The sequence below is a fragment of the Ambystoma mexicanum genome, chromosome 12, assembly GCF_040938575.1.
Source record: "Ambystoma mexicanum isolate Mex_15411 chromosome 12, UKY_AmexF1_1, whole genome shotgun sequence".
NCBI classification, from domain to species: domain Eukaryota; kingdom Metazoa; phylum Chordata; class Amphibia; order Caudata; family Ambystomatidae; genus Ambystoma; species Ambystoma mexicanum.
Window position 1 is genome coordinate 1,141,654,586 of NC_090936.1, and position 24,724 is coordinate 1,141,679,309.

The 24,724-nt window shown below is 45.2% G+C and overlaps 1 protein-coding gene across 2 annotated transcripts in view; it reads right to left on the reverse strand.

Annotated features, from left to right (window-relative positions):
• Positions 1 to 24,724, reverse strand: part of NUP107 (nucleoporin 107) — a 790,450-nt gene that overhangs the window by 650,103 nt on the left and 115,623 nt on the right. For both annotated transcript variants that reach the window (XM_069629720.1, XM_069629721.1), the window contains 2 exons: positions 14,736 to 14,822; positions 4,074 to 4,189 (listed from right to left, as the gene is read on the reverse strand). In XM_069629720.1, the coding sequence (XP_069485821.1) occupies positions 4,074 to 4,189; positions 14,736 to 14,822 (203 nt within the window). The remainder of the gene's footprint in view (positions 1 to 4,073; positions 4,190 to 14,735; positions 14,823 to 24,724) is intronic.

Below are 24,724 nucleotides of genomic sequence, written 5' to 3' on the forward strand. Positions count from 1 at the left end.
GAGTACTGCATACAAACTTTGCCTAACACTTCCAATATTAGAACCCAACACAAACCCACAGAGAAGAAGAGCGGAGCAGTAATGCTGATCACTCCTCAATGGCAACTAGAGAACACAGTGAAGAGTGGGAACTATGGAGTATGAAAGAATACTGCATGGAAAGAGAAGGACAGAGATCCTCTGCTGGAGATAACCCAGCTCCGAAGCACAAAAAGCAAAAAATGACTTGTATTAGAGAGTCATGTTCACCAAGCAGGTGAAGCCTGGGAAGTTAGAACCTGGGAGAAAGAAGCCAGAGCATTCCGGGAAGTCCTTGATCGAGAGGATGTGGAGAACAAAGGAGGACAGTGGTGCAGGAGTCAGCAGGGACCAGACGTCTGTGCACAAACATTGCCAGGTGGTGGCGTAACCTCGGGAAGGTAGACCGTGTGGTCCGACCACGACACCAAGACCATCCAGCAGAATACTCAGTGGTGAAGGAATGGAAGGTGCTAAAAGCATTTTTTTGACAGCGTGATCCTGACCTCACAGGACCAACCGGTGACGGCAACCAGACGAGCTATACCAGACTTGGGAGGGGCCACCAGCAGACACTAAACAGCAGAGTATTACGAATACCAAGAGATTCATCATACTCCGCCCAGAAACTGTAATGGTAGCAATGAGCATTACGAACACTGAAAGACACAACATACTCTTCTCAGTAACTATAAAAGCAGCAGAATACCCAACAAATACAGAGACTCATCATACTCCTTAGGGAGATTTATCAGTTGTAGGTTTAATCCCCTCTCCTAGTCACACCCCCAGCACTTTTTGCTAGACCTCTGGACCTTTTTCTTGTCCTCCTGAATGAGGGAAGCCCATTTCCCCTCATTCACTCTTACTTGCTCTAACCATGGGGACTTCGCGCTTTGCGTTTTACCTTCTATTATGGAGTCTTGCTTTCCTCCATACACCTTAAAGGCATCTGGGTTATACTTTTGCAGTGCACAGCAGCTTATGTGCAGTGTTGCTGGGGACCCTTTTGGTTTTCCTTTTATATTCTTAAATTTTCCCTTAGAACTACTGTTCTTAAAGAAAGAGGAATACTTTGTATCCTTCCTAAATCTTTAATTTACGAGAGATTAGCACACACCACCTTATGAGATAAGCCTGGCTGCTCTGCCATTCTACCAAGCCTGTCGGTAGTACATACTTATACTATAAGAGTTAGGGCCTGTATACCCCCCACCTCCAGGTAGATTTTAGGAAGACTCCTCCTACTCCTGGCACTGAAACTCATTAAGAGAGTCTTCTCCGGCACCCCCTGGGGCTGCTTGCAGTTTTCTTACCTGTTGGGTAGAACCGCGACTTCCTTTCCCTTACTCCAAAACCCCATGTGCCTGACCTTGAGCTTTCCTCAAACTCTGCTAAAGTGAGGTACTCATCTGCGTCCCATTGGATCCAGGGAGTTTTAGATCAATCATTTGAATTGTATCAAGTGCCACAAATTCTCCCTCTAGTTTTAAAGTCTTGCATTACACAACTGCCTCTGAAGAATGGTTGGTTACATTGGATCACTAAAGGATTACTGTTCGATGTTTCTAGAAGTGTAATGAGTCTGGTGCTATGAGCCCAATAATGTTCTTACTTTTGGTGGCATCCGTCTTTCGGTTCCCAAATGCCATCCTTGTCTCCCTCTATGTGCTGTATATTTATCGCATTGTGTGCATTTTTATTATTTATAATACTATGCTCGAGAGGTTTGGAATTGACTGAATTCCGTGATGGCACATGGGATCCGGATTAGGAATTTAATGGTTGGTGTGGTTTAGAATTCCCCTCATCTTCCCACCCCATAGCACCCCTTTGCATCTACCGCCAGGTAAAGGGCAACACTTTTAGTTTAGGAGTGGGTTAGTTCTTAAGTGGCTGTTACTATTTCAATACATGCACTGTATTTTGCTAGCTGTTATGTTGGGCCTAGAGAATCTATAACAGGTACTATGTGTAATTTTGTATTTTTTTTTAAAGGTGTATAGTTTTCATTATACCAGTGTCGCGAGTTTCCTTTTGTTAACTGTAGTCTTACTGTATGACACTATCTGTCCTCCGCCCTTCCTCGCGTTATCGCGACTGATCTGCCACAACTTCCATTTTAGAGAGTCTAGTCTTTCGTTGTGGTGAGAAATACAGTTTAAGCTTTATGACAGATGGCTACACAGCCCTCACCAGAAGGTTGTGCACAAATCTCCAATAGCTAGTGAAGAAGCTGGCTCTTCCAGATATTCAGCAAGTTGAACTAGCAGTGGTTTCGGTGCACAATTGCTGGAGCTCGAGATCCCATCAAAGAAAAACTCAACATTACAAGTCTCATGGGAACGTTGAAGAAGTAGGGAGGAACAAACATTGGCAAGGGGGAAAAGGGGCAAGATGTTCTGAGGAGGGAGAGTGGAGTATATGGTCTTAAAGGAGTTTTAAAATAGCCTTCCAATGGCAAATGGCAGAGAGACAAGAGATCTTCGTGGAGGGATCGGGTATAGAGTCAGAAAACGCAACAAAATATGTGGGTCATCCACAAAGTGTTGAGGGAAAAATAAAATAAAAAAAAGGACGAGTTGAGCTTTATGAGGGGGGGAGGTGTAGAGGGGTAACCAAAGTGTCCAAGGCAAAGGAGAGGTCAAGGAAGACAAGGATGGGCGAGAGCTTGGAGTGATAGGTGGTGGTACGAAAGTCACGTTTAGAAAGTAATTGTGAACCCTGTTCACCTGAGCGCTGAGTGTATTCAATATGTAATTGTTGTTGTAATAAACCAGTCTTAGAATACCACTGTTGGTGCTATACTTATTATTAGAAGTCAGCCGACACATGTTTCTAGCCTCCAGGGTCTTTCTCAAGGCATGTGGAATGTAGGCCAGTCGGTGCTGGGAGGTTGTGCTAGTAAGTCTGCGGTTCAATGTACATATCTAGTCCCGGTATGATTGGGATTTCATGTGGCTGCTACTTGAATGTGGTGGTCCATTACCCACGTTGGTGCGGCATGCTGGATAATTAATTGCTGGTTAACATTGTCTGGGAGCCCGAGTGGGCTTGTAGTGTATGAAACGGCAGTGACCACCAAATTGCTCTGACTGTCGCTGCGTACACTGCAAGCCCACGCGGGCTACCAGACAATGCTAACCAGCAGTTAATTATCCAACACGCTGCACCAGGCCCCAACGCGATCATTCTGGGACCAGATATGTAGACTGCACCCAGTCCCAATACCACAACCTCCCACCAACGACTGGCCTACATTCCACACGCTTTGAGAAAGACCCCGGAGGGTCGAAAACACGCATCAGCTGACTTCTAATAATAAATATAGCACCAACAGGGTTTCTTTTAAGACTGGTTTATTATAACAATTACATATTGAATAAACCCAGCCCTCGGGTGAACAGAGTTCACTCTTACTTCCAAAACCTAAAAGTTGGAGAAGGAAGGGCACTTTCTCAACAGAACCCCATCACCAGCAGCAGGGCAACCCTATGAAGACATAAGATCTAGCGCAGTGATCTACCCATTCTAATGCCCCAACCACGTCACAGTATGAAAGTCACAGTTCTTGATTAGTCAAGGTCGGTTTCTGTAATATTCAACGTAAGGCCCAATATAAAAAGCCAAGAGAACAAGAATGCAAATGTTGAGACAGATCCTTACTCAGAGCTACCAGTTTCATATTATATGAAGGCTGACTTATCTGACATATCTGCCAGATTAATCGCATGTAACGTCCAGTGGCCATGCAGCTTAATCTAAGGTCATCTGTATGAATTGGAGTTGAAACCTGACCCATGTGCTTGTGTGGGTGATTAAATAAAAAAGATGCCCCAACAGGGGCCAACACCGAAAAACATGGTGGGGGAGACATACCAAGCAGCAAGTCGTCTGGAATTTGTGACACTGAAGGCAAGAAAGGGCCATAATGGAAAGGGCATGGATTAAAAGTCTGCAGTGGGGAGGGATTTTTATAAACAAGCACAACTAGTTAATCGCCATGGTGACAGTTTTAACCTTATGCAAAGAAATACTGTACAGGCAGCTCTCACCATAGATAGGTTCCCGAGGCGTCCAGGAGTCTGCGTCAGGTGGGTAGATCTGCCGCCACTTCCCAGGATAGCAGAAACATCGGGCTGCCTTGTAGCACTGCGTGTCTGCGGACTCACTGGAAAACAAAAGGGGGATTCATCTTATAAAAAGAGGATACAACATGTGCACGGCTTCAAATAAAACAGCTCCCTAGAAATTAAACCAATGGCAGCTAGTGAACACCCTTCTGGCCGCCCCAACAAGCAAAACCAGAGCACCAACAAGTACAGTCTAGTCTTAAAATCATAAAGGTTAAACAAGCCTACCCAGAATAATCTCTCAGGTATAGCCTGGATGCTGTGGAATGGTGAGTAGCGCACGCTATGGACCATACCCTCCTCCCACTACCTTGCATAACATGCGAGAAAGGCTCCAGGAGGAAGTTGGAGTATTTTACTTCCAATTAGTTAAAAGTTAGGACTACATTTTGTTTTTTGAGGGAATAAAAATAATTCCATAACTGTCCATGGAAGTATTTTTTTTGTTTAAAGGCATGTGAAAATAGAGTTTAATTCTACAACTGATCTCTTTCAACGACATCTTGGCGCCAAGTAATGCATGCAAATAAAACTGCATGTTTCCTTTCAAAAATCCTCTGCCGGTCGTTCCGTAATATTTGAACTCCTTTCTGTGGCAGTATTTTACTGTTACCACTGATCCAAACATATCTGTGGCACTGTGTGGATGGATTTTCTGGCGACGATGGGGATGAAGAAGTAACTGTTGCTAATGCAGAGACCAGGATCACCAGAGACGGACGATACATATCCCCTTCCCAGGAATGCATAACACAGAACGTTTGCATATGGAGCTAGACATAAAAAAAGAAAAGGGGGTGTTAGGGGGGGGTGGGGGGTGGTGAAAAGAATCTGCGTCATCCCTAGCTAGGTACGCTACAGAATCACACGAGTATTCCTACACATGGGCCTTAGGCTGGCTGCGATTGGATACTCTAGTCGACCTTAGAGGTAGAGGCACAACAAGATCAGCAGATGCGAGTGGTTGCTTGCGTACCCCGTTCAGAGGGGATGTGGCCCAGCTTTTAGGGTGGCTCCGTTCCTGTTGGTAGTGGATTAAAGACTTATTTGTGAACAGTTAAGCCACTTTTTTAATAGCAAACCAGCTAAAAAAGGGAACAATAAAAACTGGAATGTGGCCACTATTAAATAGGTGCAAGCCTTCACTTCTTGCTTTTTTTGGCTAGAGTCTGGCATATTTATGGGGCTAAAGCTCTAGTAGCCCATTTCATATGCCTTTCGCATCTTGAAGTGAGATGTGGGCCAACATGTTCTTGTTTGAGCAGGTACCATGTGCTATCAGAACCCTCATCATAAACAGGAGGAGATGGCTAGCCTCGAGCGAGTCTTTAGCAGCAGTATTCTAGATGTCCAGCAGTGTGTGATGCTTGGGATGAGAGACTGCGCTAAAGTGTGTCTGTACAACAAAAACAAATGACCTAGGTGTCTGAAAATGGAATTACGGGTTTGGGTGGCAAGGTCTCCTACCCCCAGGCACAGAGTTTGAAGTGTCCATTTGAATTATTGCTGCAAATTGGCCATTCATTAAGATGACTGATACAATAGAACTGACTTAGTTTAAAAATCTAAGTACAGCATTTCGGCAATCACTAGACGGATGCAAGAATCGACTACCTTACTGAGAAACAGCAATGCATTGAGAGCAGTGCAGCAAGACTACTACTCTGACTGAACAGGAGGAAACAAAACCCCCACCCCAATAGCTCTCCCCTGGCTACTGCTAACAAAATAAAATCAAATTCAAAATACTCGGCATCGCCTGTGGAAGCCATCGGGGCCACAGATCTGCATTCATCTAAGGAAAAATCATCCACAACCAACCAAAAATAACATTACGATACAGCGATGATATATAGCACAAAGGGGTTTGAAAAGCCCGGAGTGACAGGTAGCAGCGGCGGGCCAATATCCAATATAGAAAAACTATAACAGATAAGAGTGCTGCTACCAAAGGGTGAGGGAACCGAGGTTTATAGTTCAGAGCCTATTGTGGTCACCCCTTATTAATCAAGAAATTATCAAATCAGAAAAACTGATACCAAAAAGGAAATACGCAGAAGGCCAAACGGGTCAAATCAAAAAGTGATTTATCCTATTCGCTCAATGTTTAACATATTGTGGCAATTTAGGTGGAGACATCTCAAACATTAATGACTTGGTGAGAGAACGGATGCGAAGCAAACAAGTGGTGCATGTGAGAATAATAGAAATAAACAGACAATGATTCAGCAAGGAACAAGAAACACACGAGATTGTCCACTTAGGATCAAATAAATAAAACGAAAAAAGAAACAAATAATACCATCAGAAAAAAAACATTTCCATTTTGTAGTCAAAAGGTACTCCAACAACCAGCTATTTCGTCAAGCTGATTGAAAACTGATAATAGCACCTATGTCCTCAAGCTGATTGTTTGCATCTTGTCCATAAATCAAGGATTCTGTATGCTAAATCAAGAGCTGGTTTGTGGGTCAGAGAAAGGAAACTGCCTGGAAATTCTTCAAGCGAATAGAGTTCATGCCTGACTCGTAGATTAAAAGGCACCTGGAGTTTAAGCCAAAAAAGAAAAAAGGAACTGCCTGAAAGTTCTTTGAGCATATCGAGTTTGTGCCCGACTCGTGAACAAACGGGCACCTGGAGTTAGAGCCTAAACTACTAGAGACCATGTGCTACACCAAAGAGATGGTCTTACTCCAACAGACCGCCAAACCAGGATCAACTTACCTTCAGGACAGTGCTGAATAGCAGGTTTTTCATCAACTAAACAGGATACCATAACACCTAACAGGAGGTACACATTTCAAGTTGTAAGCTACTAGCCAGCACTAAAATAAAAAAATCAAAATCACTCTTCACCTTAAGTCTACAGATACAAACACACCATTTATTACTCGCCATAAATCAATTATCTCTAGCCAATGGCAAGTGGAGAGTGCATACCTTGCACCTTGAGTTAGGCATCTCCTGCTAACGACAACTCTGGCCAGGGACCCCAATATAGGCTCAGCCTTTGAGCTTCGACCAAACACTCCGGGAATACGATCTCTAGAATGCCAGAACTACAGCAGTTTGTGTCACAATGTGACTTTTGCTACTGGTCATGTCCCTTCCCCTCTAGTGCCACACGGGGCCATGCTCATCTATATAAAACACTTCGGTATGTTTCCATACTCAGCTGATGCAATTCCTCAATGTTAGTTTGCCATCTGTTATCCAAACGGCAAAGTGCACCTCTGTGTGCCCTTTCACTTCAACAATAGCTATCATTTTAACAAGCAGAATTAGCATGGTTCTACGCGGTCTCCTTCAACTTCCACTATCGCAAACATTCTGAATAATTTCAAGTTACTTCTCTACACCCACACTTCTTTTCACACAGGGCACGTTGGTTCCAGCGTTAACGAACAGTAAATTAGTGACTCAACGCTGTAGTCGCTAAAGAGTGAAACGCTGTCTGACAAATATCCCCTCACGAGCTAAAGCTGAAAATGGGTGCTACAATTATGCTACTACGCAAGTTTACGCCATCACAGGGACTCTCTAAGGGAACAAGGTTAACAATTAGGCATCTACAAAGACACATCATAGAGGCCTGTATAATTGATGGAACTTAGATACTGTTCTTATACCGCGCATACCTCTTTCCATTTGATACAAATATGCCTTTCAAATTAAAAAGAAGCCAGTTACCTATACGTTTACCCTTTTCAATGACAATTAATGAATCACAATGACCTATGCCCCCTTTCTTGAAGCGATCAGTGGTAATTCTGATATGTTATGACCGGGGGCTCAGCATCTATGCAATATGTGCAATGAAACTATATGCGCCCCGATTTCTCACTGCAGACTTTGTTAACCCCATCTGCTAACTACTCAATTTCCACACTCCACCATGCATCATGTAATCACTTGCTTAATAAATCTTATTAGACCTACTAGCCAGAAGCAAGCATTGTCCCATTAAATCATCCCTTTACGATTCCTCAATGTTGACCCACCTTCCTATAACATTTAATGAACCAAATTGAGAGTCCGTCACAGACACTGCTTTTTGTTAAATGCAGATTATGATGAGAAAAGAAAATAGATTTTCAATTTCTTAACTAGCAAGTCTCCAGATTTTAGGTTTGTAACAGAGCCCTGGTTTTCTGAGGTTTGCAAAACCACCCTTAAAGACAGGATTTCTGAAGCTCAGCAGATTCTTTAAAGCAATGGAACAGCTCAACGGGTTGGTGGAATAACACCAATATCTAAAGTATTGGTCTATTGCTCAACCTCCCCCTCCCCCCCAATTATAAACATTTTTTCGGTCCAATTGTTTTACCACAATAATGAAGATGGCGAGTGGGGTTCAGGCAATATAGTTTTGGGTGGGGGCGGGGGTCTCGCGTGCATTCTGTAGTAAAAAAAAGAATCAGTTAAGCAATAGACCTACATCCATATTGTACCACTGAACTGCAAAAGAGAATTCCTTCCAATTGCATTCTGTGAATCCTACCTCTTCCAATGTAAACTGTCTACTTCTCAGACCTCTTACTAACTTATTGACTGAAGGTGCTGTGAAGAGTCAAGAATGAAACTCTGACACAAGTAGCAATGTTTTTGTTTAAAGACTAATTGAAAAAGGGGTTGGGAAAAGGCCTCTTTGAACCTGCTCCAAGAGGAATTTCCCTACCTAAACTACCTACCTAAACTAAAACTAAGGCGCTGCCTGTGTCAGAATGTCAAAATCGAAAAACGGCCCTTGTGTCCAAAAATTCTATTCTGACCCTCACACTATAAACTGAACAAAAAGGTGAAAAGGGAAGAGTATTTAACCTTTGATGTCTCTTGAAAAAAAAGTGTTCACAAAGAAAGAATAAGTAGCTCCAAGGATAAGAGTTCTTGCTCCAGAGGGCGACTCCCTTGCCCTGGATTCCTCTTCACCATAAACAGTTCTTTATACAACAGTTTCTTGTGTCTTGTTGGGCCCACAGTATAACTGTCACACAAAGTTATGATTCCATTCACTTCAGAATTCTGTTGGCAGGATTTTGCTCCTGCTCATCCGGCCAACACAGTCCCATTATCCTCTCTGGGGACTTCTTGTTTCCACACTATTGCAAATTACCTGGTATACTATCCTGCTGGGGCTTCAGGTTGTTATACCCTTCTTAGGTTCACACACTCAAGATTGCCTGGTACAGCTTTTCCTGCCAGGGCTTCTTGTACTTCACATAGCAGCAATTGCCTGGTCTACTCTCCTGCCAGGGCTTCTTAAATTCATCCACTTCCACAAGTGTACAATTACTTGGTTGGATATTATATCCTCTGATTTATTATTCGCTTCAGGGTTTCCATGTATTTGCATTCTATGCATTCACATACTGGTAAGAGCTTTGATTTCAATGAACTTTCCCTTCTTACAATTGGTCTCTTGGCTTTCTCTTGTTCTTCGGTCTGCTTTAGTTTTATTTCCATTTGGTGCAGTCGCCGATACAACCCGGGATCCTCAATATCCTTGGGTAGACACACCGGCTCTTGTTGGCATTCTATGGCTCGTTTGAAGCCAATCAGTGAAGGTTTTCCTCCTGCCTTCCCTTTGTGACTGCTTTCTCAGCGTCCTTTAGTCTCTGCCGCTTCCCTTGAGCACACCAGGTTCTCTTTGGGCTCTTGCAACTAAGGATCTGCTTTCTGCAGTTGGTGAACCCCCAGGAGTCTTTTTCTGGTTCCCAGCGTCTCTGCCGAGTTTCTCATCTTCCTCTGCCATGAGCCACGTGGCTCTGCCACACGCGTTCGGAACCTCAAGTCTCGCGAGGAGACAGACCGTTCTTTCTCCAACAGCAGCAACCTTTGACAATTTCCTGGGCAAAGGTGCTTTCGGCCTACAACTAGAGCACTCACTATACTTGACGCTTCTTCGGCTGTGCACTGCTCTTCTCTTCCTTGTCCCAGCATTCAGGTGATTCTGGGAAAAGGAGTCCATTGATGTTTGATGGAAAAAGAGTTTGGAAAATCACTTTCAACATGTCTGGATGGTAAATGTGAGGGATCAGAAATAGGAGGCGGACAACTTTGTGAAGGTTTTTCAAAAGATGATATTTTATTAACTCAAAAAGGTTGGATAAACAGCTCACTATCCCTACCCTGACTAGGATTTCCCTGCATATCAAAATAAACTAAGGGAAAGTGGCAAAAGGTTTCTGTCCCTCACACTTGTGAATATACCTTCTTAACATGGTGATAAAATGGCAATTCAAATATAGTAGAAATAACAGTTACATTCACAACCTGATAACTGTTTCTCCTTATAATCTGGGTGAATTCCCCTTCCCCAGCTTCAAGCAGGATTCTAACCAATAGTTTAAAGGAATGAGGAAATTATATTTTGCTCCAACTTGAACATTGTGAACTGTTGGAAGTTCAACACAGGTTTTCTCTTTTCACTTGTGCTCAAAAGTTCAAAGCAACTTCTTCTCATAAATCAAGAATAGTTCATTAGGGTAAAAAGAAATGTCTTGGTCAGGATAATTCTACAACAGTTCATAAACCACTTCCTTCCACAATATTAATTTGTCAGGATGATTATGCAGCAGTTGACAAAAACTCTTTAGTGGTTCTGCTATTTCTTCAGGATAAATTAACACCACCACTTCCATCATTTCCACCTGCTCTACTCACATGCCAGGTCTACTAGTACAAGATTATTTGCCCTGGTGTACTCTCCTGCCAGGACAAAATACAACTACTGCAAGCACTTCTGTGGTAAAGGTTTCTACCAACATATGTGCAATGTCTTGTTTCACAACATCAAGTCTAACAACTTTTTCTGGGATTCCAACACGCATTGGTGCCATTTGTTACACTCTTGTGATTGCCACAAGCAATACAGGCTATGCTCCACACCTCTTGAATATCTTCTATCAGAAGGACAGCCCACCTGAAAAAGGTGGGGTCCAGCCTAAATGTCTCCCTCAAACAGGATAGAAATCTAGAAAAAATAACACCCGTAGGAGACACGTGTAGGTATCGTGCCTCTGACCATTCAGCTCTCATTCTCAGTCTTATCCAGTCTCAATGCATTCAAACCATTCTTCTCCTGCAGGAACATACCCAAAGTCTTGTGTACAGTAACATGTGTCTATTTAAATACACAAAAATAAAAGTTTGTATTATATAAAAAAGGTTTTGTTAAAAATAAACCAATAATAGTCTCACATCTACTAAGTGGACAGGTCGTTTTTAATGGGGTTAATAGCAGTGTGCTTCAATATACTCGCAACAGATATATATTGTAAACAATGATGGCAGAATTTCCTTCTCTTACATATAAGTCGGTCTGGACTTGCAGCCTAAATTCATTTCCTATGCCCATGAACATTATTCAAAATCACCTTAGGTCTTTCCTTCTGCCCAAATGACATCACTGCAAACACAACATGTAAACAGATGGAGAACATGTGTGTGCTGCGTCTTAGACCCGCATTAGTTCACTAATGCACTGTGTAATTAGAAACAGAAAAATGTCAACAAATGTGTGTTTCAGCCTTTTTAGGGGAATTGACTTGAGCTCCCCTCAATTTATCTAGGCCTTCATCAGCAAAAAAGAGAAGATTTGGATTCCCATGATGAAACTAATGTCTGGCGTAAATGGACCCTTATGTTCTTGAGCTACCGCTCTTGGGACTCTTGATAGATGTCCCTCCCAAATGCAGCAAATGTTGTTCTTGATTTACTTCTAGCATTGGATTGCCTTTGGCAATCTCAGAGCTCCTACCATTAAGAATGCTGAATCACTTGTGTCAGCTCGCACAGCTCCTTACTATAATTACAGTGCATTAGTGAACTAATGCAGATCTGAGACTGAGCACACAAACCTTTACCATCTGTTTAAATTTTGTGTGTTTGACGATGTCATTTGGCCAAAAGGAAACCCCCAAGATGATCATGAATAATGTGCATGGCTATATGGAATCATCTCCGATTCATCACATAAAGCAGTTCTGGATGATGTATAAATGGAACTGATAAAGGCATTCTTACTTCCACATGGTAGACCAAAGTAAGGAGTTTGGCTTATATACTTTGGGGAATAGTATTCTATTCTTCCAAGGGGGAGGTGTAGAGGTATGGCAATAGGTCATGAGGGTATTGGGTATGAGAGAATTATCTTCAAGGACATACAGGGATACCATGTCTCATCCAATATAGCCATGACATCACCCCAGAGGTTGTCTCCTCCCATGTGAGCCTCCCTCATATAGCTGCCCCCACGCTCAGGATCAGGTAGCGGCTGTTGTACCCAGGCCCCATGGAAGGAGGTCACTGCCAGAGTATCAGTGAGGACTCCATTGGATTCATCAAAGTGCCAATTGCAGTTCTGTAGTCTCTTTAAATAGGTCAGCAGTATTTTTGATAATGTATGCCTCCCTTCACGGTCATCAAAGGAGACTTTAATGAGCAGGCGGATAAGTCCCACTCCACTGTCACCAGGTTAATCATTTCCATCATTAGAATTTCTCTCAAAGGGTATGTGGTCCCTCTCAAACAACATTAATCGCACTTCGCTTTTGCCATTTCAAGTATTTTCGTTGCCGACTACCTACTTCTTTTAGCTTGGACGGACCATTCTCTCATCCCTTTTAATTACATCCTCCTTGCCAACGATAAGCACCTCTTACGGAAGTACAACTGCCTATTCAAAGACCTTGGCAAAATCTGAATCTGTTTGATCTCAATTCTTACTTTGATCAGGTTATAGTCTCTTAAAGCAGAAGCAAGCTCATTTGTTGATTGTGAATTGCTACAAGTCAACCACAACGCAAAGATTACTCCATCAAGGCAATAAGTGCCCAATAAAGTACAGATACAGCACACCACAAGGTCCTGAAACACGTTTCGGTTCTTCCTTTAATTTAAGATGGAAAAAACACGAAGTAAAAACTATAACATAAGCCTCAATCTAAAAAGGGTCGGCAGATGCTAATCCAGCACATATACAAATATAAAAAGGTCATTCATGCAGCAAAAAAGTAATACTACACTACCTGCAACTATGAAGCCAAAGATATCCAAAAGAAACTATTTAGAATTCTAAAAATGTTTGCAAAACCCAGCTTCCAGATGAAGAGGTACGCAACTTCAACAAAATATTTTGATATAAAATAATTGGCAACATTTACAAAAAGGCACTGCACCCAATAACCCTTTGTTCATGCCCGCAGTTGCTTTATAGTATCTTTGGATATTACCTATACTGATGCAATTCCCCCAATAAGCCAATACTCACTCAATGTACTCCTCTGGAAAACACAATCAGAATCAGTCCTAGTCGCTCCCCTAAATAACCTTAGGGCCTCCATTGATCAATACAGTGCCATATCCCTGGTTCTTTTGTATCTCTCTGCAGCATACAACACTATAAACCAAGACTTCCTTTTAAGCAGACTGGTGCAGACCAGTGTTCTTGTCTTACTATGGTTTTCCTTTCTTTTTAAGTGGGATATCAACTTATTGTGATGCCTCCATTCATCTCCGAGCAGCATACCATTTGCTGTGGACTCCCACAAGGCTCTGTTTTGTCTCACATTTTGTTAATATAAATGTAAACCTCATGTGACCTCCTTAATTAGCTCATTGGGCCTGGACTTTTTCAATTATGCAGACGCACAGATCTTTGTACAGATTTTAAAAATCTACGATTCTGGTTGCTGACTCTCCACATCTAGATTCTGAACTGCCACACCGAGTCCTAGCCCACAGCCTCAGGGTCAGCACAGATGCAGAGCTTCCTTTAGTCTGTCAGGAAAATAGCTTGGTCCAAAAAGGGAAGAAACTGCATAAGAGCCAGCCTCTCATTCCCTTGAACGTCTCCCACCAGGTGTTAGCCAATGGCATTCAATTCAAAAGCTTCAAAGAGTGAAGAATGCCGTCATCTCGTACCATCCTCCAATTCAGAAAAATCAAATAAATTTGAAATCTAGATACATTTCAAATTACTGATTGGTTTGGTAGGTGCTGATGGTTTACAAATAAAGAAATAATAAAAAATACGCAATTAATTCCGTTGTGACCCATAGTACGGTACTTCAAAATCTAAAGCAGTCTGATCAAATATTAGCTCAAGTATCGGACAAGCATGGTGTCAACTACTGCACCTTTTCCCAGAAATGACATGAATACAAGTCTACCAGAAACAAACAGCGATAAAACAAAAGTGTAAGAATAGCAGGCACCCGACGCCTGCTGCCTGCACTGCAGAATGCAGAGTGAAGGCATCAGCAGCGCATACCAGGAAGAGGAGCTCTACTATTGCAATACCTGAACTGATGAGTGCCTTTAACATTTAAAATATATAATTATTTCATGTTCGAAAGATTCTGGACACCAACAACAGATGCTGCAACAACTTTTTATTTTATTTTTTTAAGTAAAATGTATTCTACTTGCCTCAAAATACCCCAGTTGTCAATGCAAACTACATTTTTAGTCCCTGAAAAATCCTTTCAATCACAACTTCCTAAAGTGTGGAGTAAAACACTCCAACCTAATCTGATCTGGAGCTGTGTGTGGTTGCCTACATTGGCTAAAAGCAAATCTTACTAGGCTGTCGCAGCTGTAGTCCAGGGGTGCGAGGGATTGTCTGGCTTCTTGTGGGAGGCGTTGCACCACTCCATGTGTCACTCAGTACTGGTGGATGAAGTTAAGAAATGTGCAACCAACATCAATTGCAAAGATCAATTTAAATACAGAACAGTCCTGAAAGACAATGAATGACTTGTGGGCTGCAATCATACAGTCCATATATTGGTAATGAACAAACTATATGTAGTGCCCGTTTGCATTATAAACATAGGACCGAAGGTCAGGATCCTTAAGAAGACATTCAATGCAATTTGAAATATTTATTAAATAGAAACTGAGCATTTGGGAGGAGGTTCAAAAGCAGCATAGGCACCATAATCAGTGTATATTGAACAATCGGTAGGGAAAGCACAAAATCAATAAAGTACTTGTTGCAACAGAATAATTTAAGTGAATGCCAACATTGGTTTCTCATGCACAGGGAGCTCGAGAAACTGCACAGACAACTATCAGAATAGAACATTGTAAACTATCTGTACACAGTGATCATCAAAATATAGCAAAATATATATTTTTTAGAATAAGTCCTTTTTGAGAGCAGTAAGCATAAACACATAAAAGACAGTGTGCGGATACACACATGCTCTTGGAACCCTGTTAGGTTACTAATGTAGCGGAAATGGCAAAGTGTGCATTATTTCCTAATTAGCACCTCTAATATCTCCATACCCGTAATGAGGCCCTTAGATCTGGGACACTGCAGCTTTAACTGCAAATAGAAAATGTACTACTGTTGGAAGGGATTCACGGTACAGCCTCAGAGGATGAGATACACCAACCCAAAATTAGACAACAGGTTTTCCCCTTGAGATTTCTGCAAGGGAGGGCTAAGCAGTCGAGTAAAACTCTTAGGAGGGGAACTGGGCAGTTCAAGATACAGCATTAAATTCAAGAAAAGACTGTCCCACAGGTGGTGTGAAAAATAGTACTTCATCTTTTGAGAAGATACATCACATGTGTGATTTACAGGAATGCAACTACCCAAAAGGGAGTCTGCCCAGTCTTCCAAGGTCATGACCCAATCCACAGAAAGGATGGGTGTCCCCTTCATTGTTGGCATCGAGGAACAGAAAATATAGAATATATACTTAAGAGTCATGAGCAATGTCCTAAGTTAATCTCAGGGACCAACTTTCACTCCCCACCCACGTTCAAGTTCACATTCTTTCACCACTGGCCCCGATTCACTAATATTTGGCCACTCTCCCCTGGAACTTTAAACAACTAGTGCACTGCACACATTCAAAACAGCCCTCAAGCACCACAACCTCCTATTGGAAGCATGCAAATGTTTTAGTACTGCCCCCGCCTCTCCATTATTGAACAAGATACAAAAATATAGTTATGTGGTCATCATCAGCATATACACAGACATACCATAGAGCTCCTGCTAAAGAAAAAGTACTGACATGCTCAATGCTTTTAAAAGAAAATGCCTATCTAGCCCTACTGCTATGAGAGAAGTTCCTTACCTAAAAATGTAAGACTAATGGTCCTCAAAGTCCAAAAAGAAAAGGTCTTTAGTCCAAACCCTAATAGCTAACTGATTACCACTGGTTACCACTTAGGAAAACCTAAGGAAGGGATGCCAGAGCAATAGCTTCTGTCCTTGGCTCCTGCCTGGCCCAGCACTTGGATCCGTCCTACCAAGTCGAAGGCTTTAACATTTTGTCAAGTTATGTATTTCTGACAAAGATCATCAATTTCTCATCATACAGTCCTCAGCCTCTCTGCAGTCTCTATATATCAAGTCTATATGTATATTCCATACAATTCCCTTCTTTCAGGAAAAATACTGTTTTCTTAACACAATTCCTCCATTTGTAACTTGGTGCTTGGCAGAGTCATTGTCTTGTTTTTAAACACTGGCACCCCTCCAGGTTCTCTCCTCCCGGTTCCATACACTACGTTCTGCATTTCCAAGACTCCCCAAAGTCCTCTGGAACATCTCTCAGGCTTGCTTTAGCAGGGCCTTGGCAGGGCGTCTGTCGGTTCAGGTCTTAATGGCTCCCATAACCCCTGTGGCTTTCCCAGCCTTTTATCTCAATGCTCGCCCCCTCTTATGTGGAGCTCTTATAAGCACTGCTTATGTGGAGATCGGGGATCAGACTTCTCTGCTGGTCTGGTCTCGGCATAGGATAACAGGCCCCAGGCCCACTACGGATTCCGTGTGACCGCGCCACGAAGTGGGCATCACTTTACTTTCTCCCACCAGACCTTGGCTTCTCGGTCGGTCAGGACTCCATCATCTTGTGAGTGATTAGTTCACTCTCCACGCTACTGCCAGCTCCACCCCTCCAGGACGTCTTCCCGTCAGGGGATCGCCTCCACGTAGGATTCTCTTTCCTCCATTCAAAGTTCCTCATCTTTTTATGTACTTTATCATAAATAAAAGGCGCGCGTCATCGTCCCTGGACTGTGGTGTTCAGGTGGGATCCAGCATTGCCTGAAGCCAACGAGTTTGAAGACATGTCACTATTTGGTGGATTCAAAACAGAAGTAATAGTCTTTGTCTGCCTACATGAAAATTGGAATGTACTCTGGATTGCGAGATCCTCAGCACAATGGAAGTCACTTCCAGTGAGGTCACACTTTCCCAGACCCCTAGGGAGGGCCTTGATTAGCGGGCTCGCCTCCCTAGCCTTAAAGGGGATGCATCCCCTATGGGGAGAAGGGACGAATAGTCCAGATTTGTCACAACAGACAGACTTTTTCCTTTCCTCTGGCTTATGAGACATGGTCACGTTTTAACCCGCAACTTAAATTTCTCCATTCAGAACAAGTCAATGAAGACAAAAACTGGTGCAAATCTATTCAGGACTCCATGAATAATAAAATCAAGAGGATACAGGACGACACTCGGGCCAAACAGGAAACTCATGGCAGGACTAAGTACCTCGAGACACTGACGTGAATGGGAGGATCCCCCTCAGAGTTCTCGTCAGTCACGGATAGTTAGATGCTCACTGTACTGTGCTGGCTTAAACCTACATTATGTTAAGGTGATGTGTGCCCATTGAGGGTTGTGAAAGTATGTGCTGGTCACCTGGCCCCGTTGACCACAAAACTGGTAAAAAAAAAAACTTGTTTTGGGAATGTCTTGTGCCAAACCAGCATCACGCACACATGGATATCCCCATTATTAAAGAAGAAGTTACTTTCTTACCTGGTAATGTTCTTTCGATGGGATGTTCCGATGACTTATTCCACATTTATGACAGGTAATCACCACAGCTGTGCTGCTTCAGAAAAAATGTCTGCGTCCTGCGTCGATATGCTGTACTCGAGGGCCTCCGTCGAGCCGATGTCACCGGATGTTATAAGTAGGACGCACGACGCCCGTAGCCTCAGTTGTAGTTTTTTCCCAGAACGCGTGGCACCAATCTTCTGCCAGAATGACTACAGAAAGCCTTGCGGAAACGTAAGTTGCAATCGCATAAGAAATTCTGTAGAGGGGCAGGCTGGGAGGGTACGATGTGGAATAAGTCGTCGGAACATCCCATCGAAAGAACGTTACCAGGTAAGAAACGTACTTGTTCTTCGAGGGGATTTGTTCCTCCGATGTATTCCACATCTAGGACAGACTCCCAAAGCAGTACCAACGTATGGAGGTGGGAAAAGAATTTAGAAATTTAGAATGCCCCATCAACTTGCAGATTAGAGGACCGCCTTACCAAAGGCTAAGTCTTGCCCATGGATAGAGTCCAGGGAGTAATGTTTTACAACAGTATGGACAGAGGTCCATGTGGCTGCTTCACAAATGTTACGAATGAGAACACCCCTCTGCAGAGCAGTGGAGGCAGCCACACCCCTAGCAGAATGGGCCCTCAAGCCTACCGGAGGGTCCTTACCCGCCAGACGGTAGCATTCCGAGATGGTCAAGATAATCCATCTGGACAAGGTCTGCTTAGTAACAGCTCGACTCAAACGCCTTCCAGCATATCGTAAAAAGAGCTGATCGTCCACTCTGACCCAGGACATGCGTGAGATGTAGAAGCTTAACGCTCTCCTAGGATCCAACCTATGGAGCCTCTCCTCTTCCTTAACAGGATGCGGAGGAGGATAGAACGCCAGAAGAATGACCTTCTGGCTTAAATGAAAATCCGACACAACCTTCGGAAGAAAAGGACGAACCCTAAGGTCAACCCTGTCCTTATGGAACACCGTGAAGGGTGGCTTGGCGGATAGTGCCTGCAACTCCCTCACTCTGCGAGCGGAATCAACCACAACTAAAGATACAGTTTTAAAGGTCAACAGTCTCAAAGGACAAGAATGTAAAGGCTCAAATGGAGCTCCCATTAGGAATTTTAGAACCAGGTTCAAATCCAAACCGGGACCCTGGAAAGGTGGCGGTGGGAACACAGTGAGCTCTTTCAGAAACTGAGAAATCAAAAGGAACCTTAAAATAAGAACACTCCTCAGACGAGCGCCTAAATATGGACACGCCGACAGGTAACCTTTAATGGTACCCACTTGCAGGCCCTTGTGGGCTAACGAAAGCAAAAAAGACAGAACCTCAGGAATGGCACATGAAAAAGGATCCACATTCTTAACCCTGCACCAGTCGCAGAACTTTCTCCAACGGCAACGGTACAAGGACTTTGTTGCGGGCCTTCTGGCCGAAAGCAACACCTCCATCACGTCTTGGAGGAAATTCCTGCGAGCAGAATCTTTCACACTTCCGGTTGACACTGGTGGCGAAGAGATCCACTTGTGGGGTCCCCGAAAGGGCGAAGATCTCCAGGAGAATCTCCTGAGCCAGCTCCCACTCGTGAGAGACCGTGCTCTGCCTACTCAGAGCGTCCGCCGCCATGTTTTCGTCTCCGGCCAGATGAACTGCTGAGATCGAAAATTCCTGCTGGATGGCCCAGAACCAGAGCTGCATCGCCTCTCTGCACAGAGGGAGAGACCCTGCCCCCCCTCTCTTTGTTGAGGTAGTGCATGGCCACTGTATTGTCCGTCAGATTCAGGACATTCTTTCCCGGCACAGCCGGCAGCAAAGCCTTCAGGGCTAGCCCGATGGCCCTCAGCTCTAACAGATTGATTTCTGGTCTCTGACAGAGACCAACGACCGCTGACTGTCAACTCGTTGGCATGAGCTCCCCATCACGTGAGGGATGCAGCCGTCACGATTGTCACCTCCAGCCAGGGTAGCCAAAATGGAGCCCCCTTCATCAGATTGTTTTCGACAGCCCACCACAGAAGATCCTGGGCGACTGCGGGCGGCACCTGAACTGGATCCGACATCCTGCCGGAGGCCTGCGACCACTGCATCTTGAGAGCCCAATGCAAAGATCTCATACGCAGCCTGGCCTCTGCACCAGAAAAATGCAGGATGCCATGAGGCTGAGCAACCTCAAGAACTCGAACGACGGGAGACTCTGGGCACGTTGAAACTTGTCCACCATCTGCAGAATGTGATGAGCCCTCACCTGGGGAGGGTAACACTGCCCCAGAGATGTGTGGAGCCGCTGGGTAGGCAAACCTCAGGTACTTCTTGTGCTTGGGATGAATCAGCACATGAAAGTAAGTGCCCTTGAGGTCAAGAGACGCCAACCAGTCCTGAAGTTGAAGGGCCTGGAGGACTTGAGAAAGAGTAACCATCTTGAACTTGTCCTTCCCGAGGAGCTTGTTCAAACCACGCAAGTCCATGATGGGTCTCAATCCCCCGTCTTTTTTCGGAATCAAAAAATATGTGGAATACCATCCCTGGTCCCTCTCCGCTACAGGCACCAGTTCTATGGCACCTTTCTCCAGCAGAGATTTGATTTCCTGCGCAAGGAGCGGATCCGGACTCTTCAAAGAGACATTCCCTGGTGGATTGTCGTGAGACCTCTGCCAGAAAGGAAGACAGTAGCCATGGGCTATGATCTCCAGAACCCACACATCTGAAGTAATGGCACGCCATTCTACAAGATGCTGCGCCAGCCTTCCCCCCCAACCGGCGAAGCATGGGACATGGCCTCATGACTGAGCTGAAGCGGCTGCGGCAGTGCCTGAGGGCAAAGAGGCAACTGCCCGGGCGGCCTTGGCACCTCGAGTACCTTGTTTTCCACCTCTGGTACTCCTACGGTGACCCCTTTGGCTTGCAGCTCCCCTCGATCTACCAAAGGAAGTAGTATCGAAAGGAACCTCCCCTCCATTGCTGTCCACTAGGATGAAAAGGCGGAGGTTGGCGAACTGCAGCGCTCAACGACTTCTATGCAGCTTTGGAGGTTTGCAACCTCTCAAGGCTCTCGTCAGCCTTGCTGCCAAAAAGATGTACACCATCAAAGGGCATGTTGAGAAGCCGGGCTTGTACGTCAGGAGCAAACCCCGACTTCCGCAACCACGCATATCTGCGCATCACGGTGCTCGCCGTCATGGACCGGCTGACACAGTCTTGCATGTCCAGACCCGACTGAACGGATTCACACATGGCATCCTTGCCATCCTGAGCGAGGGCAAGAAAACCATCCCGTTCCTCCCCTTCGGGAATATGTTCAGCCGCCAAAGAGACACAATTCCACAGAATGTGAGTGAAACGTGCTAAGGCACACACAGAGTTGGCTGCCTGTACAGCCGTACCCCCTGAAGAAAACACTTTCTTCGCCCAGCCATCAAAACATTTGTCGCCTCAGGAGGGATGCAAGGGTACGACGCCTGCTTTGCTGGGGACGTAGCCGCCTGCACCACCAAACTCTCCGGAGTGGGGTGTGTAGTCAAGTAGCAGGGGTCGCTACTGGCTAGACGGTATTTTTTTCGGCAACAACTTGCTCACTGCCGGGAGACTCTCCGGAGCAGTCCAAGCCGCTGCCACCCTTCTCTGTAAAGCCATATGAAATGGCAGCACAGGGTCAGTGGGTGGACCTTTGGCAAGGATATCCGTCAGGTCATCCTGCAGTAAATCCACTGGTGGCGCAGACCACCCCAAGTACTCCATCACCCTCGACATGAGACGCCGGTATGAAAACTCGGCGTGCGTGCCAGGCTCAGGCCTACCAAACTCAACCTCCGGAGAGGTGTCCAGACCACTGGCATTGTGCAAAGACTGACGCAGGTCTTCCAACTGGCTATGACGAGACAAGAGTTCATCAGGAACCTCATCAGGAACCAAACACCTTCATCAGACCCTTCATCCACCTCAGAGATGTAATCCAGAGGCTCGAATAAATACCTGGATGAGGGCACAGAAAAAGGATCAAATACAGGCCTCACTGACTTCCTCAGGGCCTTCCTCAGAGTTTCCACTGATACACGGGGTACCTCCGATAAAGCCTCATCAAAAGGCGTCGACGGAATCGGCGTCGACACAGGCCTCAAGGCAGGAGCCCAGAGCGTGTCCTTCAGCAGGCCTCAGCGCTGATGGCGTCGATGACTTCCTCGGAGGCGGAGCCTCGAGAGAGTCCCTCGACAGACATGGCGCCGATGGCGTCAACGTCTTCTTATAAGACCTTGCAGGCTCCGACGGTCTCGAGGGCGTTGAGGACCGGGACCTGGAGCGGGCATGGCTAAAGAGATCTACCTTTTCCGATCGGGACTTCGATGGTTCCCGATGATCGCGCCGACCGTTCAAGCCCAAAGGCGTGCGAGCGGTGGCCCTAGCGTGTTCCTTGCAGGCTTCTCTCGAAAGGCGCGGACGGAACGGAGCCCTGCGATTCGAAAATCGCCATCATTTCCTTATGAAATGCGTCTCATTCCGCAGGAGAGGAATGCTTGGTAGAACAAGCTACCCGCCGTCTGACAGAGTCCTCGGACGAGGAAGGCGACCGGTGCTTCCGGGAGTGCCTAGAAGAGTCAGAGGAACGGCAGGAACCAGGACCGAGACTCCCTGGACTTAAGCTGACGCAGAGAGTCGCCCCTCGAATAGTCAGTGGAGAGCCCAGCGGATTTTGACTTTCGGGGTTTGGAAACCCTGCCTACAGATAGCTTCTTCCGATTCCGCAAGGCCTTAGACGTCAAAGACTGGCAATCGTCGCAGTCATTGGTGGCGTAGTCCTCGCCGAGGCACCAGAGGCAGACATTGTGCAAGTCCGTAAGCGACATCTTGGAACCACAGTCCTGACACTTCTAGAAACCCGACCGCGGGGTAGAAGATGAAGACATGATATCTTCACAAACAACCAGGTTCGAAGAACCGATGGAAATCAGAAGAACAGAGGCACGCAGAGATCTCCTAAGCGAACACGTTAGTGGAAAAAACGGAACTGAGGCTACGGGCGTTGTGCGTCCTACTTATAACATCCGGTGACGTCGGCTCGACGGAGGCCCTCGAGGACAGCGTATCATCGTAGAAAAATTTTCTGAAGCAGCACAGCTGTGGTGATTACCTGTCATAGATGTTGAATATGTCGGAGGAACAAATCCCCTCAAAACCATCTCTGGAGCCTAGTGTGACCTCCAATTACAGGCCCATCTCCAATGTGCCATTTTTGCTTAAGATTCTGGTCTGGGCTGCCTATCTGCAAGTATAAGACTTCCTGGACAGACATCAGATCCTGAGAACATGAAAACAACATTAATGAAAGGTTACCAATCACCCAGTGTCTTGGATGACTTCTAGTGGTTCTGGGTGACTTGGTTCTGGGCAAATTCTGCTCCCCCAGTGTTACGCTCACCTGGATTCCACAGGGGCGTCGAACGAAGCTGGACTGCTGCGGTCTCCACCAGTGTGACACGTAGCGAAGTGATGATCGACTGCACTTGCCCACTCAGTTTCGTCTGCCTGGTCTGCAAGAATATTTTCCTAAAAGCAGTAAAGGGGATTAGCCACTCGTGGTAGAGAGGTTACACTAGCACTATTTTCCTGAAAACTTCCAGTATTCCCCTTCATAAAGTCTCACCTTATTGTTTGGAAGGATGAACTCTCCAATCTGCGTGGAGTGCAGGGGTGCGTAGAAATTCAGTTACTTCACTGATTCAAAGGTATTTAGCAGAGTTCCAGACAACAATGACTCCGAGGTAAGTAGTGTGTAAACCGAATGTATAGTTCTTTTAGAGTTCAAATGTCTGTTAATTCACTCTTGCTCCTTTCATACCTTTTCCTTTGCAGCGTGATCCAAGGAGTGAGTTTGCCTCGATGGATGAAGGTAGCGCTTAGGTAAGAGTCAGTTTATACCAAGCACTGTCTAGTAAGTAATATTGTTCCAAATGTAATTAACCAATAGTTCTCCATCTTCTTTGCAGGTGCGGCGCCTTGCCGAAAATGTTTAACGTAGGATGGTGACCAGCAGTGCCTCGAGCAGTAACATTCTGAGTAAGTATCTTGCGGTAAGTAAAAGAATGTCTTTGGCGGAACCCCGCTCACCTTTTGTTTGTTCTTGTCTTTTCAGATGCTGATGTTTCGGGCGGCGATTCAACGGGTGCTGCGCCGGGTCGTGGAGATGCTCCGAAGACAGGCGAGTATGGCGCGGTGCGGCGCTGCAGCTGACAATGCGACGAGGTTTATTTTAATGTCTTTTTCCTTTATCCACAGGTGGGACTGCTCCAGGAAAAGATGATGACCAAATGGAAATCTCCTTGTTCTAACCTTCTCTTCTTCTTTCCTTTTCTCTAGGATCGGCTCCGGACACAAGACGGGTGTGGCTGTAGACTGGATGCTGGACTGCAGACACGGTGAGCGTTACGCTGCTAAAATGCAGAATAACGCAAAGCGTGTGCTGCTCTTCGGGCGTGGTTTAAATATCAAAAAAGTAGTTCCCAGGTAAGAAGTTCCAGTACCACACCCATGCAGCAAAATAGTTCCTTAAGGAACGTAGTCCCTTCATGGCCTCATGATGGCCTGTACATGAGTTCTTTGCAGGATGACCTGCATAGTTTAAAGTTGGCAATATGAGCCTGGCGCCTACGGCGCCAGGACTGAATCCATATAGCCCCTAGGCGGGGTTTTGGGAATTCCTGTGTCTTCTTGGGTGCCTGTTCCCTGGACAGATGGACCTGCTCCGGATGTCTGGGGGCAGGCATCGTGA